This window comes from Pristiophorus japonicus, chromosome 9 (assembly GCF_044704955.1).
Source record: "Pristiophorus japonicus isolate sPriJap1 chromosome 9, sPriJap1.hap1, whole genome shotgun sequence".
NCBI classification, from domain to species: Eukaryota; Metazoa; Chordata; class Chondrichthyes; family Pristiophoridae; genus Pristiophorus; species Pristiophorus japonicus.
In genome coordinates this window covers 85,079,839-85,102,567 of record NC_091985.1, presented here as the reverse complement: position 1 = coordinate 85,102,567, position 22,729 = coordinate 85,079,839, and the positions used below count along the sequence as shown (strand labels likewise).

Sequence of the window (22,729 nt, the reverse complement as noted above, 5' to 3'; positions counted from 1 at the left end):
ATGATATGCTAGACTAAAGAAGATGGTTCTTCTGTGCAGTATAAGCTTGTCATGTATGTACATTCTGTTTGTAGCCACCAGATTGTTGGAGGCCACTGAGCAGCACGCACATGGTGCTGCTCAGGTATAAAAGGCCAGCCATTTTGAGAGTCAGGCACTTTGGTCCTAAATAAAGCAGAGCCAAGGTTGTACCTTGCTTAGTTAAACGGTACTCAGTTTGAACCTTTATGGCATACATAACAAAGCTACTCCAATTACATGTGACTAACAAATGGTTAATAGAAGCTGGATTATGTATTACTGTCTCGTAATTTAGAGTTTTAAATAAAGCATTCTTCACTCTTGGGGTTAAGGCTTAAAACATAAGCAAACCACAGTCACAGCAAAGTGGAAAGATTGTTGTAATTGAACACACTTAGAAAGGGATACAGCTTTTACTGTAAAAGTCATTGGGAAAAAATTGACATGAAAATACTCTATGTAATTTAACACAGTTGGTGTAAGTCTTTGTAAGATTTGAGACTGCTGAGTAGTACTGAGGTATCGTCGATGTGATGACATTTGTTCTCTGAAGTAGATGGCTTGATTTGTCTTGCCTTGCTGAGCATGTGTTTAATTAATACCGTTTGTCTTGAACAATGAAAAGCAACAGATTAAGAAATGTTGCCAGACTTTCAAATTGCATTTCATGACTGTTCCTTCACTATTAGACTGACCCTCTTACACATCAGCTGCATCCTGTCCCATTTCCTAAGAGATCCAACAGTTGCTACCTTATACCAGGGCAGTCAAGGTCAACCTGGCTCTTAACATTTATGCCACAGGCTCCTTTCGGGCTGCAGCAGGTGACATCAGTGACACCACACAGTTTGCAGTCCACCGTTGTATCAGGGAGACTACCGAGGCTCTTTACACCAGGAGGAACACCGACATCTCTTTCCACAGGGACAGAATGAAGCAGGATGAAAGCATTAGGTACATATTGCAATTTCCCCAGGATCCAAGATGCTATCGGCTGCATTCACATTGACTTCAGTGCCCCACATCACAAACCTGGCATCTTTATCAATACAAAGGGTTTCCAATCCCTCAACGTCCAGCTGGCTTGTGACCACAGGCAGCGCATCATGCAGGTCTGTGTTTGGTTTCTTGTCAGCCGTCATGACTCAGTCATCCTGCACCAACAAAGCCACCAGGTCAAAGACTGTAAACTGGGAGACAACATCAATGTCCCTCAGATGTAGCTCATGATTCCTGTCAGAAACTTGGGCACAAACAATGAGAGCCACGCTGCCATCAGGAGTGTGATCATGCAGACAGTTGGCATGCTCAAACAATGGTTCTGCTGCCTGGACCGCTCGGAAGAAGTTTTGATGTATAGCTCTGAGTGCGTGTCTAAAATTGCGGTCGTCTGCTGCATGCTCCATAACTCCATCATGAGGGACCAGCCCTTACCACCACCTGGGAAACAAGAAGGAGCAAGAAAAGCAGTACTGATAATCTAACTGCCAGAGTTGCAAGAGAACATTTTATCCAAGAGCGTTTCATGTGAACCATCCTTCCCATCCCAGTACCACAACAGTCCTGCAGTCTTTATCACCACCATCCATACTACCACCATCCCATTGTATGTGATCGTGCGCTCCGGTAAGCTTGCACCTGTGTCATCCTATTCCCGCCCTAGCTTCTGTGCACTTGTGCCTGGTGATTCACCTCATGAAGAAACCTTCTCTATTATAGCCTCTGAAGTAAGCATGGTGCAAGTATCTGAGTTGGTTCTTGGTAGGTTTAGATTGAATGATGCTGCATCATCAGGAAGGCTGTCTTCCTCTTCCTCAAGTGGAAGATGTATGTCCATGTCTTCAGCATTTGAAATGAAAGAGAAACACAAGAGTTAGCTTTTAGTGTAAAGCTTCTTTGAAAGCGCTATCCAATTAGTTGCATACCCTGCTCTTTCCCTATCAGCCTGCATTTTTTTTTCCTTTTCAAGTATATATCCAGTTCCCTTTTGAAAGTTACTAAGCTTCCATCACCCTTTCAGACAGTGCGTTCCAGATCATCATAATAAAATTCTCATCTTCCCCCTAGTTATTGTGCCAAAGACACTTGGGAGTACAATATTATAGCTATTGCTGAGACATGGCTGAAAGAAGGGCAGGTATGACAGCTCAACATTCCTGGTTACAGGGTTTTCAGATGGGATCAAGAGGGGGGTAAAAATGGAGGGGGGTCGCAGTATTACTTTAAGAAACAATTGCAGCTGTGAGAAGGGATGATATGTTAGAGAGGTCATTAAACGAGGTTATATGGGTTGAATTGAAGAACAAAAAAGGGGCGATCATCCAACTGGGAGTGGACTATAGACCCCCAAACAGTTAGAGGGAGATAGCAGAACAAATATGTGGGCAAATTGCTGCGAAGTGCAAAAACTATAGCGCTGTAATAGTGGGGAATTTCAATTAACTGGGAAAAAAGTAGTGTGACTGGTACAGAGAGTTTGGAATTCCTAAAATGCATTCTTTAGCCAGTATGTAACAAGCCCAACAAGGGAGGGGGCGGTTTTGGACTTGGTTTGGGGGAATGAAGAGGGGCAGGTGGAAGGGGTATCAGTGGGAGAACATTTTGATGCTAGTGATCATAATTCAGTAAGATTTAGGATAGTTATGGAAAAGTACAAAGGTGGGCCAGAAAAAAAAATTCTCAATTGGGGTAAAGCCAATTTTGCTAGGCTGAGATGGGATTTGGCCAAAGTGGACTGGAAATGGTTACTTGATGGTAAATCAGTGTCAGAGCAGTGGGAGTCATTCAAGGAGGAGATCCTGAGGGTACAGAGCAAGTACGTTCCCTCAAAAAAAAGGGTGGGGCTAACAAATCTAAAGCCCCCTAGATGTCAAGGGAAATACAAGGTAAGATAAAGAATAAAAGGGAAGCTTGTGACAGATACCGATAACTCAATACTGTAAAAACTCTAGAGGCGTATAAGAAGTGCAGGGGTGCAATTAAAAAAGATATCAGGAATGCAAAGAGAGAGCATGAAAGCATGTTGGCAAGTAAAATCAAGGAAAACCCAAAGATGTTTTATAACTACACTAAGAGCAAGAGGATAACTAGAGAAAAAATGGGACCGATTAGAGATCATAAAGGAAAACTGTGAGTGAAGGCAGAAGATGTGGGTATGATTGTTCATGAATACTTTGCATCTGTTTTCAAAAGTGAGATGGGTGATGCAAACTTTGCAATGAGGGAGAGGGAGTGTGAAATATTAGACGAGATAAACATAAATTAGGGCCCAAGTTTCCACATGATTTGCGCCTGATTTTTAGGAGCAACAGGTGGAGAACGGACTATCTTAGAAATCGCAATTCTCCACTTTTTTTTTTCTGCAGTTCTAATCAGTTAGAACAGTTTCACTTTGGAACAGAATTTTTTCTTCAAAAGGGGCGTGTCTGGCCACTGACGCCTGATTTCAAAGTTTCCACAGTGAAAACGTACTCCAAACTAACTTAGAATGGAGCAAGTGAAGATTTTTGTAGAACTGAAAAAACCTTGTCGACACATTAAAAAATCAGGCGCAGGTTACAAATTAGGCGTCCAGAACGAGGTGGGAGGGGGGGGCGGAGTGGGGGGGGAAGGGAAGTCATTAAATTCTATAATAAATCCTTATTCATACTTATACAAATATTATACAAATAAATCGAACCTGAATAAAAATTTATAAGCAAAGAAAAGATTAAATAAACCATCTTCCTACCTGTGTGAAAGTGCTTCAGCCAGGGAGAATGCTGCAGGAAGCCTCACAAGTTGAGGCAGCCGTTCGTTCCCGCGGGGGGGGGGGAGGAGGAAGCCGTTCGTTCCCGCGGCGGGGGGGGGGGGGGGGAAGGAGACAGTGAGAAGGCTGCAGGAAGCCTCACAAGTTCAGCAGCCATTTCCCGACGGCAGGGGGGGGAGGCCATCGGGAAACGGCCGCCTCAACTTTCTGAGGCTTCCTGCAGCCTTCTCACTGCTGCAAGAAGCCTCAGTGCTGATGTGCTGATGGCAATGTGCTTTTATTAAAAAATGTTCAAAAATTAAACAGCTACAAAGAACTACAAAAATGGCTGAGTGCCAATGTTTCCTTCACACTGCGCGTGCACGAACGCTCCAACGCGCACGCGCAGGGTTGCCGGCAGGAAAAAAACTAATTTAAATGGTACCCGTCCCCTCCCACTTACAAAATCGGCGCGAGTGGTAGGCTCCGCCCCCTGGGCGCCGCGCCAAGCAGACATAGAGCTGCAGGGCACTCCAGAATCGCGCGTTTTTTTCCGGCGCCATTTTCGGCGCGATAAACGGGCACCCAGCTCGGAGGGGCGCCCGTTTTGTAGCGTGTGGAAACTTGGGGCCAATGAGAGGGGAAGTATTAAGGGGCTTAGCAGCTTTGAAAATAGATAAATCCCCATGCCCAGATGAAATGTATCCCAGGCTATTAAGAGAAGTAGAAGAAATAACAGAGGCTCTGACCATAACTTTCCAATCCTCTCTGGCTGCAGGTGTGGTGCTGGAGGACTGCTAATGTTGTACCTTTGTTTAAAAAGGGAGAAAGGAATAGACCGAGTAATTACAAGCCAGTCAGCCTAACCTTGGTGGTGGGAAAATTATTAGAAAAAATCCTGAGGGGCAGGATAAATCTTCATTTGGAAAGACATGGATTAATTAACGACAGTCAGCATAGATTTGTTAAGGAAAGATCTTGTCTGACTAACTTGATTGAACTTTTTGAGGAGGAACCGAAAGGGTCAATGAGTCAGTGCATATGAAGTAGTTTATATGGATTTTAGCAAAGCTTTTAATAAGATTCTATATGGCAGATTGGTCATGAAAATAATAGCCCATGGGATCCAGGGCAACGTGGCAAGTTGGAACCAAAATTGGCTGAGGTTGATGGGTCTTTTTTGACTGGAAGGCTGTATCCAGTGGGGTTCTGCAGGGCTCAGTGCTGGGTCCCTTGCTTTTTGTGGTATATATCAATGACTTGGACTTGAATGGTGAGGGTATGATTAAGAAGTTTGCAGATGACACTTAAAATAGGCTGTGTGGTTGATAATGAAGAAGAAAGCTACAGACTGCAGGAAGATATCAATGTACTAGGTGAGCAGAACAGTGGCAAATGAAATTCAATCTGGATGTGAGATGATGCATTTGGGAGGTCGAGCAAGGCAAGGGAATACACATTAAACGGTACGACACTGAAAAGTGTAGAGAAACAAAAAGACCTTGGAGTACAGGTCCACAGATCCCTGAAGGTCGCAGGCCAGGTAGATAAGTGGTTAAAAAGGCATATGGAATACTTGTCTTTATTAGTCAAGGCATGGAATACAAGAACAAGGATGTTATCCTTGAACTATATAAAATACTGGTTCGGCCACAGCTGGAGTACTGTGTGCAGTTCTGGTCACCACATTCCAGGAAAGATGTGATTGTACTGGAAAAGGTGCAGAGGAGATTTTCAAGAATGTTGCCTAGACTGGAGAATTTTGGCTATGAGGAAAGATTGGAGATGCTGGGTCTGTTTTCTTGGGAATAGAGGAGGGTGAGAGGAGACCTGATTGAGGTGTATAACATTTTGAGGGGCCTGGATAGAGTTGATAGGAAGGACATGTTTCCCTTGGCAGAGTGGTCAACAACCAGGGGGTATAGTTTTACAGTAATTGGGGGTAGGTTTAAAAGAGGTATGAGGGGAAATTTCTTCACACAGAGGGTGATGGGGGTCTGGAACTTACTACTTGAAAGGGTGGAAAAGGCAGAAAGCCTCACTACATTTAAAAAATACTTAGATGTGCATTTGAAGTGTTGTAACCTGCAGGGCTACGGACCAAGAGCTGGAAGGTGGGACTAGGCTGGATAGGTCTTTGTGTGTGGTTGATTTTTGCAATGTTTTTTCATACATCAAGACAATTTGCTTTTAGTTGATATGATCTGCTTGTGCAATTTGTACAATATTCAAACGAAATAAGATTATTCTATTGGCCGGAAACTCCGAGTGAAAATGCTTCAGTATAGCTGCTGCAGCAGATGCCTTGTCCTGAGATTGTAAGGACAGATTGTTTTTGTTTATTGCATTTGAGAAAGAAAAATTGAGCCCAGAATATTTTCTGCGTGATCTCAGCAAATATCAACTCTCCAGGCAAGTGCTGAACTGCCTATTTATAGACATGATGGGGAGGATTAACACTATGGAATGGAAGTAATATTGTACACTCCTTAATTGCATTGGAGACAGCAGCTGTGGCCACTGGAGAATAACCATAAAGTTAATAATACATTTTTAATCCACCTTCTATGTTTAAAACTTGAGAATTCCCTTGTGAAACTTACTGTCAAAAGTGACATAAAATAATCCCTATCAAAATAATGAGGATTGTGAAACCATTTTGAAATTCTTAAAATTAATGTTTGTATATTTTTCTACATGCTGCAATCTATTGACCAGCTTAATTATCATACTGAGAATGATGTCATAAAGAGCAGATTTTGCAGTAACTTGCATTCCTCAGTGATGTCACTTACCCACATTTCTTAGTAAGAATAGAATAGATGAAAGGCACAGAGTGCCCTAATCATAAAAATAATCAACTGAGTGACATATTCAGTTCCATGAATCAAATAACTTAATTGAGATTTAATTCTTCATCAAAGTCACAGTTTGTCCCACTTGCCAGCTATAGATTTTGCAATGCTACTAGATTCACTCAGCCAATAGCAACAACAGTATTTTATTGATGTCTGTCACAGTAGTAGCAGGCTAGTGTGCACACATGGTAGATGATGCAGTTATAAATCTCTACAAATTATACCAATATGCCAGTCTCTCTTCAGAGTTTAATTAGTTATCTCCAGGAACAACAATAATCAGATCCTGCTTTGAAAGCCATCCACTCTGGCCAGAAACATACAATAAAGTTGTTTATTAAAAACAAATAGTACTGAAAATATCTGAAGAACACCAATGGTGATTATATATGAGATATCTTTTTATTTGTGTGGATATAAGTATTAGTGTTAAATTAAAACTTAAATTAAAACTTGTGACGATTACACTGTTTAGTTGATGAACCATTTTAATAGCATAATAATCGTCTACACTTCCCTATTTCCCTTCAATACATTAGCTAGGGAGTTTTCCTCTCTCTTTTAGGGGTCTTGACACATGACTTTATTCCATTTAATATTACAATGAGCTGTTAATGTGTTGTTTTACAATATATAAGGGAATTGTGAAGTATACACTCACAAAAATAGGGGTACAATTATGTAGTGTGAAGTGCTCATGGACCTGGCGAGGCCTCACAAAAGCCGGATTTCTGAGCGCGATGTGTATGCGCTGAATACCGGCTTTTGCGTTCTGTTTCGCATCTCCGGCAGAAGGACATTCATGTGGGAGAGATTGGGTTAGTTACCCAACTCATTCCCAGCGAATGCCCTTCAAACTTTTACACCTGGTAAAAGCAGGCACGTAGCCTACTTTTACCAGCGTAAGAGTTTTTAAAAATATAAAAATTAAATTTAAATACACATTTTTATAGTAAAAACCCTGTCCATTAAGGTAAGTTTATTTTTAATACTATTAAAACACATTTAAAAAAATTTCCAAAAATATCTATTATTTTTCCAGAACATTTAATTACATTTAATTTCAATTCATTTTAAATATGTGAGGTGTTTTATTTATTATGCTGTGTTTGGGTGTTTTCGGGGGTTTTCTCATTGTGCAAGTTCCCATTACTGAGTTCCCATTATTATCAGTGAGAATACTGCATCGCGATTGATTGGTCCAGGTCCACGTGACTCCAGCTTGGACTTGCGTACCTCGAAGACAGGTCCTCATGCACTGCGTAGGGAATCTCGGCCTCCGACCAGGATCTTGCGTTTCTCTGGGACCAACAGATAGGTTTGTAGATTTTTTGAGGTCGGAGGCATTCGTACAAAGGAAGCCTTTGACCTCAATTTCAAGCTCGTTATGTTACTGGACTAGTAATCCAGAGAATATGAGCTCAAATCCCTCTATGGTAGATTGAGGATTAGAATTCATTTTAAAGAAATCTGGCAGTAAAAGTTTTGTATCAGTAAAAGTGACCATGAAGCTGTTGGATTGTTGTAAAAATCTAACTGGTTCGCTGTTGTCTTTTTGGGAAGAAAATCTGCCACCTTAACCGGTCTGGCCTAAATGTGACTCCAGTCATACACCAACGTAGTTGACTCTTAATTGCCTTCGGAAGTGGCCTATGAGCTACTCATTTGCATGAAACCACTACCAATGGTTCAAGAAGGCCCACTACCTTCTCAGGGCAACTGGTGATGCGCCCACATCCTAGAATGAATAAAAGAACATCCACTATTACATCTCTTAACAACTCCTATTACACTTCATTTTAAAAAGAAATATTTTTAAATAAATCGCTCTTCCCATTACACAAGCTATATAAAAATAGAAAATATAGCTGATGATTTGCAGACTCCGTGGGGCCGAATTTCAGGGCCACCAGAAGTTTTTGAAGTTTTTTCCGCTGGGCTCGTTGAGGCGGCCTTTCGGTCAATTTTCAGGATTTTGTCGTTTTTTTGCCTTCGGACCGGAAGTTGGTCATAGTGGGGGCGGAAGTGTGGCAGTAAGACAGGCTGAAGGGCGGAAGTTGAGGCGGGATCGAGTCTCCGCCGCTGTCACTCAGTGGCGGAGCGCTGGTGACGTCACAGCACGTGTCGTCACGAACCCGTGAGCAATATTTTGTCGGCCGATCGGAAAGTCGGCCAGCAAAAATAAAGACATCGTGGCAGTGGACCCTCCCCGTGAAGGTCTGCCGGGCCGCACACAGTGAGGAGAAGATGCACCGATAGAGAAAGCCACTACCACGGCCGCCATGTCTTTATTTGTGCCGGCTGACTTTTCGATCAGCCGGCAAAATATTGCCCATGGGTTCGGCCGGGCCGCCAACAGGCAGCCTGGCACCCACTCTTGGGTGCCAGGTCGCTGGCCCAGCCGAAACCCTCCCTGGTGGCAATGATTTTTTTCAGTAACTTTCAGTCGCAGTATTCTGCAGGTAAGGGAGAGCGGCAGTGCGCGTTATGATGACGCGCTTGCAGAGGTCATCAGCAGCGGGGTAGAATTGGGGACAAGCTGAAAGATTCCCGATCTGAACAAGTCGGGGCAGCCAATGGACTGCAATGTGGCAGCCACTCGATTCCGCTGCATGACCGCCGCAAATTGGCGGAAACGGGCCTTATACAGACCTGAAATTTCGGCCCCTGTGTGCATTAGCAATTTAGTTCAATCCCTTCCCTTTAGATCTCCAAAGGACATATGACATTCCTTGGCTGAGAAAATGACCAGAAGCCAGGCCTCTACTGTGCTGTTCTGTAGTCAATGCCAAGAAGGTATGCGAGAATGAGTCAGGGTAACCATTTTCCTCTCATCCAACCCTTCTTTCTGCAGTGACTTACCTAGCTTGAGCCCCTGATGACACAACCAGGAAGCTACTGTGTGTAAATTGCAAGTGCAAATCTAGATTCTGCCACTCTTTCACAGCACATTTGAATCCTGGCATACTTTTATATAGAGTAGGTCAGATACAGTTTTGGTATCTGGTGAAAAATTAGACATCACAAGTGATCATATTCATATGTAGCACAGGGTTAGAATTGCATCTTTTCAAAGGCATTTTTTGTTTAGTTTTGCCACTGTCCAGTTCGGTGCCAAAAATGATTAGGTTCAAAGGGAGACTTTTTACCTGGGTGACAGATTGAAAACTGAATGCCGGGGTGGTGAGTTGCGAAACTTATTCGGGTAATGTTGCTGGTTATTGGAATACTGATATATGATAGAGTTGGGACATGGATCATGTACAACACGACTAGGCTGATGCAACACGTCCTGAAGCTGTGACTGTAAATAACATTGAAGGTTTGTTTAGATTTTAGTGGCAGTGAAGCCCTGGCACATCAGTAGCCATCTACAGGTAACATCATGCATCTTCATATATGATTGATGTAACCAATTAATACCAGCAAGAACTTTACCAAGTACTTTACTTGTAGCTGCAAACCACAATTGGGGGACACACAGCATGTATACACACAAGCTCTCAGTGGAAGCACATCCTATTATAACTTTACGTTAGTCCCAACCTGATATTTGCAGACACTCAGTAATAGGTTATTAACAGTACATCATGCACTATCAAAAAGATTTAAAAAAAACTACAGTAATATTTATGTCATATACATGGTGTAATTTATCACTCCAGGAAGAAGACTACATATTAAGTGCATATTATAAATATCTTTTTTCAAGACTTCTCCAGTATATTAACTCCCTCAAGCTATCATTGCAGTTCCTATTCCTGAGAAGATATTGGATGATGATGTTTCAGTTGGGGAACGGGGGTGTGGGATGTAACACATAGCTGCATTACAGAAATATGGACTGAATGAGTTAACTTTGATCTTGAGCAAAAAATGTATCTCAGCCGGATAGAGTGGCCACATAATCAGTTCCTAAATGAGAAGATTTTAAAAGAAAACCTTAATCCCAAGTAATGTTTTTTTTTCTCTTCAGGTACCATATCTATAAACAGCAAGCGTTCGCCATACATGGCACATGGGGAGAGTGAAATCCTGGATCTGGATGATGACTTGTATCTGGGTGGACTACCTGAGAACAAAGCAGCTCTTATTTTCCCAACAGAAGTATGGACAGCTCTTCTTAATTATGGATATGTAGGATGTATCAGAGACTTGTTCATTGATGGTCAAAGTAAAGACATAAGGAGAATGGCCGAAATGCAAAATGTGGCTGGAGTGAAACCTTCATGTGCCAAGGAGCTTCCAAAGCAGTGCCTTAGTGATCCATGTCGAAACAATGGTATTTGTAGAGAAGGCTGGAACAGATACATTTGCGACTGTTCTGGAACTGGATTTCTTGGCAGATCCTGTGAGAGAGGTAAGTAGGACATTTGAACCACAGTAACATAGGCTCTATCTAACGTTCTTTTTTAAAAAGGTGATTTGACTATGCAGAAAATGAATGAGATTTCATTCTCCATAACATATTTAGTTTATGTGCATTTTTCCACAAGACTTTTCATTTGTCTGTGTGAAATCCTACAAGAATTTTGATAGTCCAGCGTATGCAAACACTTGTATCTCGAGTTTCAGAGGGCTGCCTGACAATAAATCTATGATGCTGTGTCAAGCTGCTAATGGTAGATTTCACTGGAGGATTTGCGAAATTTAACATCACCTGCCTTGGCCTGTGCAAACATACCTCCTGCCAGCCAGTCACTGGAGGCGCTCATGGTGACAGCCTTATCTGACCCTCCATCATGGTTGAACAGTGCTGTGTGGAAGCGAACAATGACGTTGGGAAAAACAGGAGAAAACTTGGAAGAAATGGAATACAATTCTCCGAATCTGATGCACTCCATTACATCCTTGCAGTTTTTTTAGCATGATTTTCGAAGAATGTTACAGATCAAGCGTCACTGGCTGAATCCCTTTTAGAATTTGTAAAGGTGCACTTGACAGTAGGCAGGAAGTCTAGCCCAGTGGATAAGAAACAAATTGTAAAATAATTTTCTTCACCCTAAATGCCAGAAGGAAACATGACTGTAATCATGGTTCACTGAAGAAACAAGGTTATTATCAACAAGTAATAATAATTGGTACTCAGGCAACCTCTGATTAGTCTTATGACTCCTGAAGATCAATTGGTGATAATTCTGTTGATGTATCCTGATTATCTAAATCTTCTCCTCCAGTAGAAATTGATCACTTCCTGCAACCAAGAGGTTTTACCAGGTAGTAGTTGTTGCTACTGTGGTGAAAATGGACACACTTTTGCTATAGTCTGGATGGCAAATTTAGTGTTTACACACAGTAACCCTTCATAATAAGGACTCTGATATGCCACAGTATACAGGTAACATATAATGTTTCTGTTTATAGAGATGACCTAATATGATAAATGGATATGTTCTGGAATGATCTATAAAATTTTATGAACCTTACATATTGCAGATATTTGTAGTTCTGACAAATACAGATGTTTGAAGGCACTTCTCCTCATTCATAACTTGACATTAACACCTGGAGTTTCACAGTTAAGATGTTTGGACTATTAAGAATTTGAACTTTCTGTCTGGATTTCTTAAACTACAGAGATCAGATTGCAAACACGATTCAGATTCAATAGTCTTTACTCAGCTTCATAGTACATAAAAGGCTCTCTTGTAATTTTGTTTGCACTGAGAAAGTAAGTATGCAGAGGATGGCTGACACTTACTAAAAATAGTTCAGGAATAATGCATTGGAGAGTTCCATAAGTTTGCTTACTTCAAAGTAAATTGGAAATCAATTATTCAACAGAGTGAAAACCCTAATTGTGCACTGAGTGGGACTGCCCACATCTGGTTCTACTCTTACCTATGCAGTTGTAGCCAGAGAATCTCCTGCAGTGACACATCTTCCTGCCCCACACCATTAGCTTTGGAGCCCCCAAGGATCTATCTTTGGCCCCCTCATATTTCTCATCTACATCGCCCCTCAGCGGCATCATCTAAAGACATAGTCAGGCTCTACATATATGCTGATGATAACCAGCCCTACCTTACCACCACCTCTCTCTCAACCCCTTCACTGCCTGTGTTATTAGACTGCTTACCCGACATCTAGTCCTGGATGAGACAAAATTTCCTCGAATTAAACATTGGGACGACCGAAGCCATTGTTTTTGGCACCTGAAACAAGTTCCATTTCCAAGCCACCGATTTCAAACCCCTCCCTGGCCACTGTCTCAGGCTGAACCAGACTGTTTGCAATCTCAACACTCTATTTGAGCTGAGCTTCCGATCCCACATTCTTTCCATCACAAAATCGACCTATTTCCATATCTGTAATAACTCACGTCTACAACCCTGCTACAGCCCTTCTGTTGCTGAAACCCTCAACCCTGTTTTTGTTACCTCCAGACTCCACTATTCCAATGCTCCCTTGGCTGGCCTCCCATCTTCCACCCTCCATAAAATTGTGCTCATCCAAAAATCCTAACTCGTACCAAGTTCTGATCACCTATCTCCCCTGTATTCACTGACCTACATTGTCTCCTAGTCTAACAATGCTTCGATTTTTAAATTTTCAGACTCATTGGCCTCGCCGCTCCCTAACTCTATAACCTCCTCCAGCATTTGCAAACTTCTGAGAACTCTGCGTTCCGCCAACTCTGGCCTCTTGTACATCGTCTACTTCTTTTGCACCACCAATGGTGGACATGACTTTAGCCATCTCATCCCAAAGCTCTGAAATTCCCTCCCTAAATCTTTCCCTTCTCCACCTCTCTCTGCTTCTTTAAGATACTCCTTAAAACTTACCTCTTTGACCAAGCATTTGGTCATCTGTCCTAATGTCTCTTTCTTTGGCTCTGTGTCCATATTTGTCTGAGTATGCTTTTGTGAAGCACCTTGGGACATTTTCCACATTAAAGGCGCTATATGAGTACAAATTGTTGTAATGTCATTGTTTCCAGAACATAAAATTCAGATCTGGTTCAAAGAAAAAATGTAGCAATCCTCAGTTTTTTATTTGGTCTCCATGCTATGGAAACTATGAAATCCATCGGAGTATATCATCAGGGATTAACAGTCCAAATAATCCAGAGAATACATTCAGACTCGGATCTTCCAGATTTGTATTGGCTGAAGCTGAAAAAGACAGATAAATATTGGCCCTGAAATTCTGGCCTCCCTGGGTCCGTACGGAGTTCCTACGGACCCAGGAAGGCATCGGAAATGCCAGTTTCCAGCGCACAATGTGCATGCACTGGAAATCGGCATTTCCAATCTGTCAAGTTTCAGGCTTGACAGATGGCCGCATCTCGGGAGCGAGGACACTTGTAAGTGGAAATTTCCGATATTTACACTTACAAATGTCCTCAAAAATCTTGCGCATGGCCTACTTTTACAGGCGCAAGTGTTTTTTTAAAGAAACACAAACATAAAATATGTTTTAATAACTTTATTTTTATATCATTAAAAACCCTCCCCACAACAGTAAGTTTATTTTTAAAAACTTTTTTAAAAAATTGGGAAATTTTTTTTAAGACATTAATAACTTTAATTTAAATGAATGTAGTGTAATTATTTTCTATTTTTTATTAGTGTTTATTGGGTGTTTGGGGCTGTGTTTTGGGTGTTTCGGGCTCTATCACTATCATAGTATTAGGAGTTTAGGACCCTGCGGAACTCCTATTACTATGATACTTTACCTGATTGGTTGCCCAGAGCTACGTGATTCCAGCTCAAGGCCTGCGCACGCATCGACATGCAAGCGCTGCGAATCGCAGCCGAAGGAGGCCACAACATCGGAAAGTCGAACGTGGGCAACAGCTTAAGGTTGGTGCGTATTTTTTTCTCTAAAATGCCCACGGGAAGGCCAAAACGGAATTTCAGGGCCATTATGTTGAAAGCCTTCATAGGCTGGGAGGGAAACTGAGGACTAACTTGAATCACTCTGCCTGATGGGACCTGGTGCGAGTTAGGACACAGGCAGCAGATTTTTGGATGAGCATAAGTTTATGGAGGATGGAAGCGGGAGGCCAGCCAAGGAAGCATTGCTTTTCCTGAAATAAATGGCTTAAACAAACCTAGACCTTTAACAAACTTAGACCTATGAGATAGCCATGGCAATAGATGCTGAAGATGGGCATGAAGCCAAAAGCCCACCAGAGAAATCATACAGCTCAGATGATTAACCCACTGGGGTGAAATTTGTTTTAAAAGAAACATTTGGGAATCTGTTTTTCTTCATGATTAATGACACCGTAGTGAAATCGCAATGGCAGAAATCATCTGCAACTTCTTGTGATTTCATTAGCAGGTTGATAGTTACGGAGAGAAACAAGCATTCTTTTTTTTTCAATAAAAATAGGAATTTGGGACCCTTACATCACAACTAAAATCAGGTGAACACTAACACAAAATTGAAAATACTAAATATGCTATATACTGGGAACTCCCACTGACATCAGATGTTAGAAACCCTCTGGGTCACTTGGAACATTCAATCCGTCCACCTTTTTCTACTATGCTACACTGTACCATACTGTAGTAACCATACTAACAAAGTAGATGTACACAGAATAGATGCTAACTTGTATGGACCATCCCTTGCTCCTTTAAGACACTCCTTATACTATACGGTAATAACTATACTAAAAATAACAGCTACACACCGAACAGATGTGAGCTTGAATGGATCTTCCTCTTGGGTGGCTGCGACTCCTGGAAAAAAAATTAACAACCAAGAATTTGAAACTACCACCCATGTGTGGTTTAAATGTGAGCTCAATGCTGTTGAAACTATCCCACCATATAAAAGATGTGAACTCTACAGCACCATAAGCTAGTATTGCAGATCCACTGCCTGAAGTGCAGGATTTGCAGTTTTTGCAATGTTAGGCAATATCTTTTCCAGACTAATTTTCAGGACCGAAATTCATTTTTGCAACATGAGTTGGTGCTTACATTTAAATGTTTAATGTATAAATGTTTAATGTTTCCCAAGGATCGGTACTCGGGCCACTGCTTTTCCTGATATATATTCTTCTCCTCTTCTTCTTAGGCAGTCCCTTGGAGTCAAGGATGACTTGCTTCCACACTCGTATGAGTTCTGATAAGTTCAATGCGGGACCTACATATTAATGATTTGAACTGAGGTGTACAGACCACTATTTCAAATTTGTAGATGACACAAAACTTCAAAGTATAGTAAACAGTGAGGAGGATCTGGATAGACTTTAAGAAGACTTTGGGATGGATTTTCGGTTCTGCTCATTTCGGGGCAGTAATGGTGGCGTGGCGGTAAAGTTTGTACCTGGGAACAGTTTGTGCCTCAGTGAGCAAAATTCATCAGCTGGGCCCTGAGTGTGGGGCGGAGCGCTAAGGGAGGCATTATACACCTCTCTTAGGGCACTAGCGAAAATCCCAAGCTTATCAGCCGGCCTCGGAGCGCTCCAAGAGAGGCCTGGGGAAGGAGAAATCCCTGGAAAAAAACCACCAAAATCATTCCCAATAAATAACTCACGCCACCACAACATGACATCATCAAAATCATGAGGGGGTCTAGACAGAGTAGACAGAGAGAAACTGTTCCCATTGGTGGAAGGATCAGAGGTCACAGATTTAAGGTGATTGGCCGAAGGTCCAAAGGCGACGGGAGGAAAAACGTTTTTACACAGCGAGTGGTTAGGATCTGCAATGTACTGCCTGAAAGGGTGGTGGAAGCAGATTCAATCATGGCTTTCAAAGGGGAATTAGATAAGTACCTGCAAGAAAAAAAAATTGCAGGGCTATGGGGAAAGGACGGGGGAGTGGGACTAGCTGAAGTGCTGTTGCAGAGAGCTGGCACAGATTCGACAGGCCAAATGGCCTCCTTCTGTGCTGGACCCATTCTATGATTCTTTTATGATAAGTAGGTTTTCCATTGATGTCTGGAGCATAAGCAGTTATTTTGGGTTCATTAAAAATTGATTTTTATAGCAATATATGAGAATAATACCTTTTAAAAAAATATCCTATCGTGCATGTAATTTTTGTCATTTTGTTACTTGTCTACAACATACACTGGTCACACAATTTCCAGTAACCATCTACAGATCATTTCCCAAAAACCTTCATTAATTACTTTATAATTATTAATCCTCCTGTGGCATCAAGAGCACAGAGAGCTTGCATAATCGGTCTGAACACTAATAGTCTCTGCCAATGCCGAAACAAACTGAAATATAACAAAGGCAATTTCAACATTGTGGTATAATCTTTGAGTTCAAGCTATTCCAGCTTCACGCCTCCCATTTATATCCACATGTGAACTTCTATGATTGGATTATTATTTGAAATCACTTATAGATATCCATTATTCAGTCACGACATGCATTTGAGGTCCAGAGCAATCAATCCCATTTTCTGTTCATTTTTTCATTCAAAGTTTCCCCCTGGAATCTGCGCCGGCGTAACTGGTTTAGTTATGATTTTTCTAGATTAGGCTTTTTTGACATCATGTCTGCGCCAGTTTTTAACATTTTTCGCAGTTTGCCCCCAATTTTTTTATCCTAGGTTGGCGTATCTGGCCACTCCCAAAAACCTTCTGGTGAGTTAACAGAAAGCAGCGCACATTGAAAAGTCAGCACTGAAAGACGCCATTGTTTTTCATAGTTTTTGGAGGGAGTCTCTAACACTTGAAATATTCATAATAAAGTTTAACTTTTTTTTTACCTTTCCACGGAATACATGGAAGTTTCTTGGATTTCCGAAGTTTTCATTTTTTTTTACTTATATGCCACCTGAACATCTTCAACAGGGTTGGAGGGGGGTGGGAGTATCAGCTGTCAGAATCGGCACCGCGCCCGGACACAGGGGCTCGGGGTTCGGCTGGAAAACAAGCGCCGGGGGGTGGTGGTGGGGGGAAGGAGGTGGCGATCGGAAGGCTGCTGCATTAGGCACAAGTCTACAATGAGTTTGCGGGGGGGGACGGGTGCTGGGGGGGGAAAAGAGAGGGAGGAGAAGTCACAAGACCTGGGTGTGGTCCATCTATACAGACCTTGGGGAAAGAAAACAAAGAACCTCTCCTGCTGACCTTCCTGCCATTTTGAGCTTCGAGCAAAGGTAAAATTTAAATATAGAGGCAATACCGACAATCCCATACTTCTGCAAGTCTTCTGCATGATGGTGCTATGTAGGAGACAATTGATTTGACGTCATTGCATGGGGAACATCAGAGCCCATAGGGTGCTGGGCAGGAGGCCTTACCCACGTCGGGTATATCGAGACAGGCGTACCTGTACCTGAGTGATGTAGACTGTGTCAGAAGGCTGCGTTTCCGCAAAGTAGTTGTAACTGAGATCTGTGAGTTGGTGAAAGCAGACCTGCAGTCTAGATGCGTCAGGAGGACTGCTTTGTAGGTTGAAATGAAGGTTACAGCTGCACTTTCATTCTATGCATCTGAATCATTTCATGCTACAACTTGGGATGTGTGCGCCATCTCAACATGCAACACATGTCTGCATTCGGCAGGTGACAGCTGCAGTAATTGCATGGAGGAATGACAAGATAAAGATCCCCATTACTGCCCAAGCAATGCGTGACAGGGCTGTGGGCTTCTCCAGGATTGCTGGCTTCCCAAAGGTACAGGGATGCATTGATTGTACCCACATTGCTTTGCGAGCACCTTTGGAGGATTCAGAGATGTACAGGAACAGAAAAGGCATCCACTCCATTAAAGTACAGCTCGAGTGTGATGACATGCATCGCATCATGTCAGTCAATGCAAAATACCCTGGGAGCACCCATGATGCATTCATCCTACGCGAGAGCGTTATATCTGCCATGTTTCAGCAGCAGCCTGAAGGGCAGAGCTGGCTACTGGGAGACGAAGGGTACAGCCTCGCCACCTGGCTCATGATGTCCCTATGCGTAACACGGACTGAAGATGACCGGGAATACAACATGTCGTACATTGCAATGCACAGCATCATAGAGAGGACTATTAACATCTTGAAACAGCGTTTCCGATGCATGAACCATTCTATGGCTACTTGCTATACTCCCCTGAGATTGTCGGTCAGTTCACTGTTGTGTGCTGCATGCTGCATAACTTGGCCATCATGAGGCAGCAGCAGCTGGTAGGAGAAGACCCACCTGCGGTGAGAGTGAAAGATGATAATGATGAGGAAGATGCAGATGATGAGGAGGAAGAGGAGTTGGAGGATGAGGAAACCATGCAACTATCTGAACCCGAAGCATGACAGCGGAGGAGGACGGGCCATCGTGCTCCTTTCACGATTGCTTGAGCCTTGCGCCAGCAGCTCATCCTTAAACGCTTTGCGGCCTGAAGGCTCAGCGGCAACTATTCCACATGGACCATGTTTACTATTTGGACCTGTTCCGTAATGTTGTGTTGTGTTAGTGGAACAAATAATGAAAATGATTCAGATTTAATGTAAGATATATTTAATTCAAAAGTTTAACAAACCGTTCTTTGTACTTAACTTAACTTTAATAAAATTATTTTTGTATCAAACTTTAAAGTTTTCAGTTACGATCACTTACAAACTGTAAGATCACTTAAAAACTTTAAGATCACTTACCAACTTTTAAACTTGTAAATTTACATAACTTACAAAAAACTTTTAATTTGAGAATAGTTACAACAGTAACAACAATAATAACAACAACAGCAACAAAAAAAGGTTGCACCCATCTCTCTTTCATCTTATACTAAGATCACCCGTCACGTTTGTTCTTGGTGACTCCACCACCCTTGCCCGCAGGTGGTGGCACAGTGTTTCTGGGGTTGATACCAAGCTTATTCTTTCCAAGATCTTGGGTAGTGCTCACTTGTTGAGGGGGGGGAGGGCAGTGTTGGGCGGCAGGCGGCAATGTGGAGGGCCCGGCTTGGGGCTCTTCAGAGGTTGTTTGTGGGGACTGGAGTGGGAGTGGCAGTTGATTCTGTCAATGGGCGCGGGGTCTGGACGTGTTCCCTTATTGCAGCAGCTAACTCCAACATGCCACCCTGACAGTTTTTCAACACCTGCAATATTCCCTCCTTCATTTTGAGTAAAACTGTCTCAACTACCTGTGACATTCCCTCCCTCATGTTCACTGATAGAGGTTGCACCATCTCTGACATTCCCTCCCTCATGGTCACTGACATAGTTTCAGCTGACTGAGATATTCCCTCACTCATGGTCCTGGACATTGTTCCCATTTCTCATGAGATTGCTGTTACTTCTCTCGACAGTCCCGCTACCTCATCACTGATGGTGCCCAGGAGTGATTGCATAAGGTCAGTGCTCTTCACACTCATGGCCATCATCTGAACCACATCTGTTAAATCCTGCACCTCAGGAGAGCGCTGTAGAGCTCTCCTGCCCCTCCTCCCCCTGGGTTTGCCTCACTGCACCCCACCACTGGGACTCACAACCTCAGAGGGTGGGGCCCTGGTTGTGCCTTGCTGCACCATACCACTAGAACTTGCAGCCTCGGACGGTAGGAAACCATGCAATGTCCCACCAACACTCAAACCACTAGTCATGGAAGGGGATGGCACCTCAATGGATGGCACCTGCATCTCCTCCAAAGGTAGTAAAACAATGGGGGCTTTATCCATCTCCATCCCCTCCCCCTCACCCCCATGCTCTTGGTCTGGAGGGTGGGATTGGAAGATGTTCTCCTCTTCAGGCTTGTCCTTGTCTGAATCTTCTGCATCATCGAGGTCAGCCTCAAGTTCTGCAAAATGTAACAGAACGCAGACATATGGTTAGCAGCAGAGGAGGGGGATGGGTAAGTGGCATGAGTAGCACAGCACAGGCTGAAGGATCACGATGAATGATAGCACATTGCATCAACTGAAGTGCAGCTCATGGAGACATCCCCAGGAACCAAATCATGGCTAGCCCGCGCAGTACTTAACATTTTGCAAAGTCAGACGATGGAATTTGCAGGACTTACTCTCTCCCTCGAAATTGGGTCCAGCTTGTGCAGTGGTGGTTGCTTTTCTCCAGGCAGGACCCATCAAAACAGCGACCCTCTCTTCCAAGGGTGTCAATGACTGCAGATTTGCCAGGCCACCTCCTGTTCGAGTTCTTTCCCTCTTATTATGTGCCACCTTCCTCTGCAAAAATGTAAATTCAACTTTTTAGAGAGGGTGTCTTTCTGCTGGGTGGGACATTTCCAGCTGGTCACAATTATAATTGCAATTCCATTGAATAAATGAAAATATTACTTACACGAACTACTTGACCAAAGTCCTGCCACTTCTTTTTACACTGGCCTCCAGAGCTTGTGGTGGTCACCATTGCGCAATAATCTTCTGGAAATTGACTCCAGCGTTTCTTCATTTCTTTAGGTGCAACTTTTATTTGACTTGTGCTGGTGTCCAGCTCCTGTCATCTGGTCTCAATCACAGTAACTAGTGCCTCCACTTCATCCTGTAAGAAATTCTTGGTCCTTGCACCGCGTTGCATCTTGTATTGCTGCAGATCTGATTTTTCCAATGCTCTCACACAGCACTCCTTCTCACACACACAACTGGCTCTTTAAAAATAGCCGATTGCCAACCTGGAGCAGTACAGCGCATGTGGGTCCATTGAAATAACGTCAAAAACGTCACCTTTTTTGTCGTGCATGCGCAGAAGGTGCGGCAATAGTTTTTTCGGTGCAGACAGCAGGCTCCACCCCCTGAGGCGACTGGACACGCTGCGCGCCGCCAAATTTGAATTCTACATCGGGGAAACTTTGGCAAAATATTTCTGCCGCATTTTTGGCCTAGAAAAATGGGCGTAACTCTGGCAATACGCCAGAAAACGGGCTTGGGCAAAATTGAGCCCCAAGATTCTTTTTTTTAGCACTTTTTTCCATTGCAGATGCAATCAAATATGAGACACCTTATGAAAAAAAATAGGTCACAATTTCAATAAGAAAACAGTTGCAGGCAGAATTATGCATAGTTTTTAAAATAGGCACAATGTGGCATCTTGCCAGTTGTTTTGATGCATCCAGATTGTTCTATCATGGACAGAACAAATCTGGCACTCATCAAAAGCAAGCTGTCAGGAAAATTGCAAAAACATTCAGTTGAATGTGCATGCTCTACCACCCTGTGGCAAATTGTAGGTATTGCAGATGGCACATCCCAGCATCAATGGCATTCGAGTAAATCTTCAATGGCACAATGTATGCCAGATATCCCATTGTTGTTTAATTTGAAGAGCCAAAAATAATATATCCCAATAATATTTATAAATAGATGGATTTTGTCTGATCAAGCATGTCATAATCAGAATAGAACAGGATTTTAAACTTAAACATTTGAAGAAATCTGTGTGGAATACAAAATGGAGGCTGACACAGTGTAATTAGATACTGCTATGATGATTGCCATCAACCTATATATTACAGTGCTATACTTATTTCATGTAGTGCTTGCTCCCTTCCCCTTTTTAAGATATATGTAGCATTTGTTGTTGACAGTATCTAGTTATTTTTTCATAGAGATTGGTTTTCTTTCAATAAGCAGTATAAGAATTTATTGTTAAAATAACTGCAAGATGCACTTATGTTCTTTGTGCAAGAGACTGGGTGATATAGTCAGCTACGCACCTCTTTCACCTCAAGGTTCCATTCAGTTGCTGCTACTGAAAAAACAAGAATAGTAGAAATGAAAACTCAAAACTGCTCGTCGTGGAGAGGTTAAAATGAGATGCCCTAATTAGTGAACAATTGTTTTAATTATGGTTCAAAGATTGTTTCATTTTGTTCTGACTGAAATTAATTTGGGGTGGTCCCAACTCCATTCCCAGTGACAATTAAAACTGGCACTATATTGACATACTCACACAGAGAGGATGATTGCACACAAAATTATAATGCCACACTGGCGCAGCGATTCTGGTTGAGGCACAATACACAGGTGAGACAGCATCGAGGGACTTCAGTTTGTAATTCACCAATATGCATAAACTGGAAGTTCTTGGAACTGACATGGTGTATAAAAAATGGAAATGATCTTGCATACCCATGCACAGACACCCTTTATTTTAATGAGCATAAAATCCACTCAAAACAAACATGATATTTGCACCTTAGACTCCATTTTTTTTAAACCTATATATTGCAATTTAGCAAGTTGGTTTCCAGGCAACAAGATCGGCTGT

General features: G+C 42.5%; 1 protein-coding gene across 1 annotated transcript in view; it reads left to right on the top strand.

The window, feature by feature from the left end:
• Positions 1-22,729, top strand: part of LOC139273124 (neurexin-1-like) — a 2,375,046-nt gene that overhangs the window by 1,076,382 nt on the left and 1,275,935 nt on the right. The window contains exon 8 of the mRNA XM_070889537.1: positions 10,583-10,966. Within this exon, the coding sequence (XP_070745638.1) occupies positions 10,583-10,966 (384 nt within the window). The remainder of the gene's footprint in view (positions 1-10,582; positions 10,967-22,729) is intronic.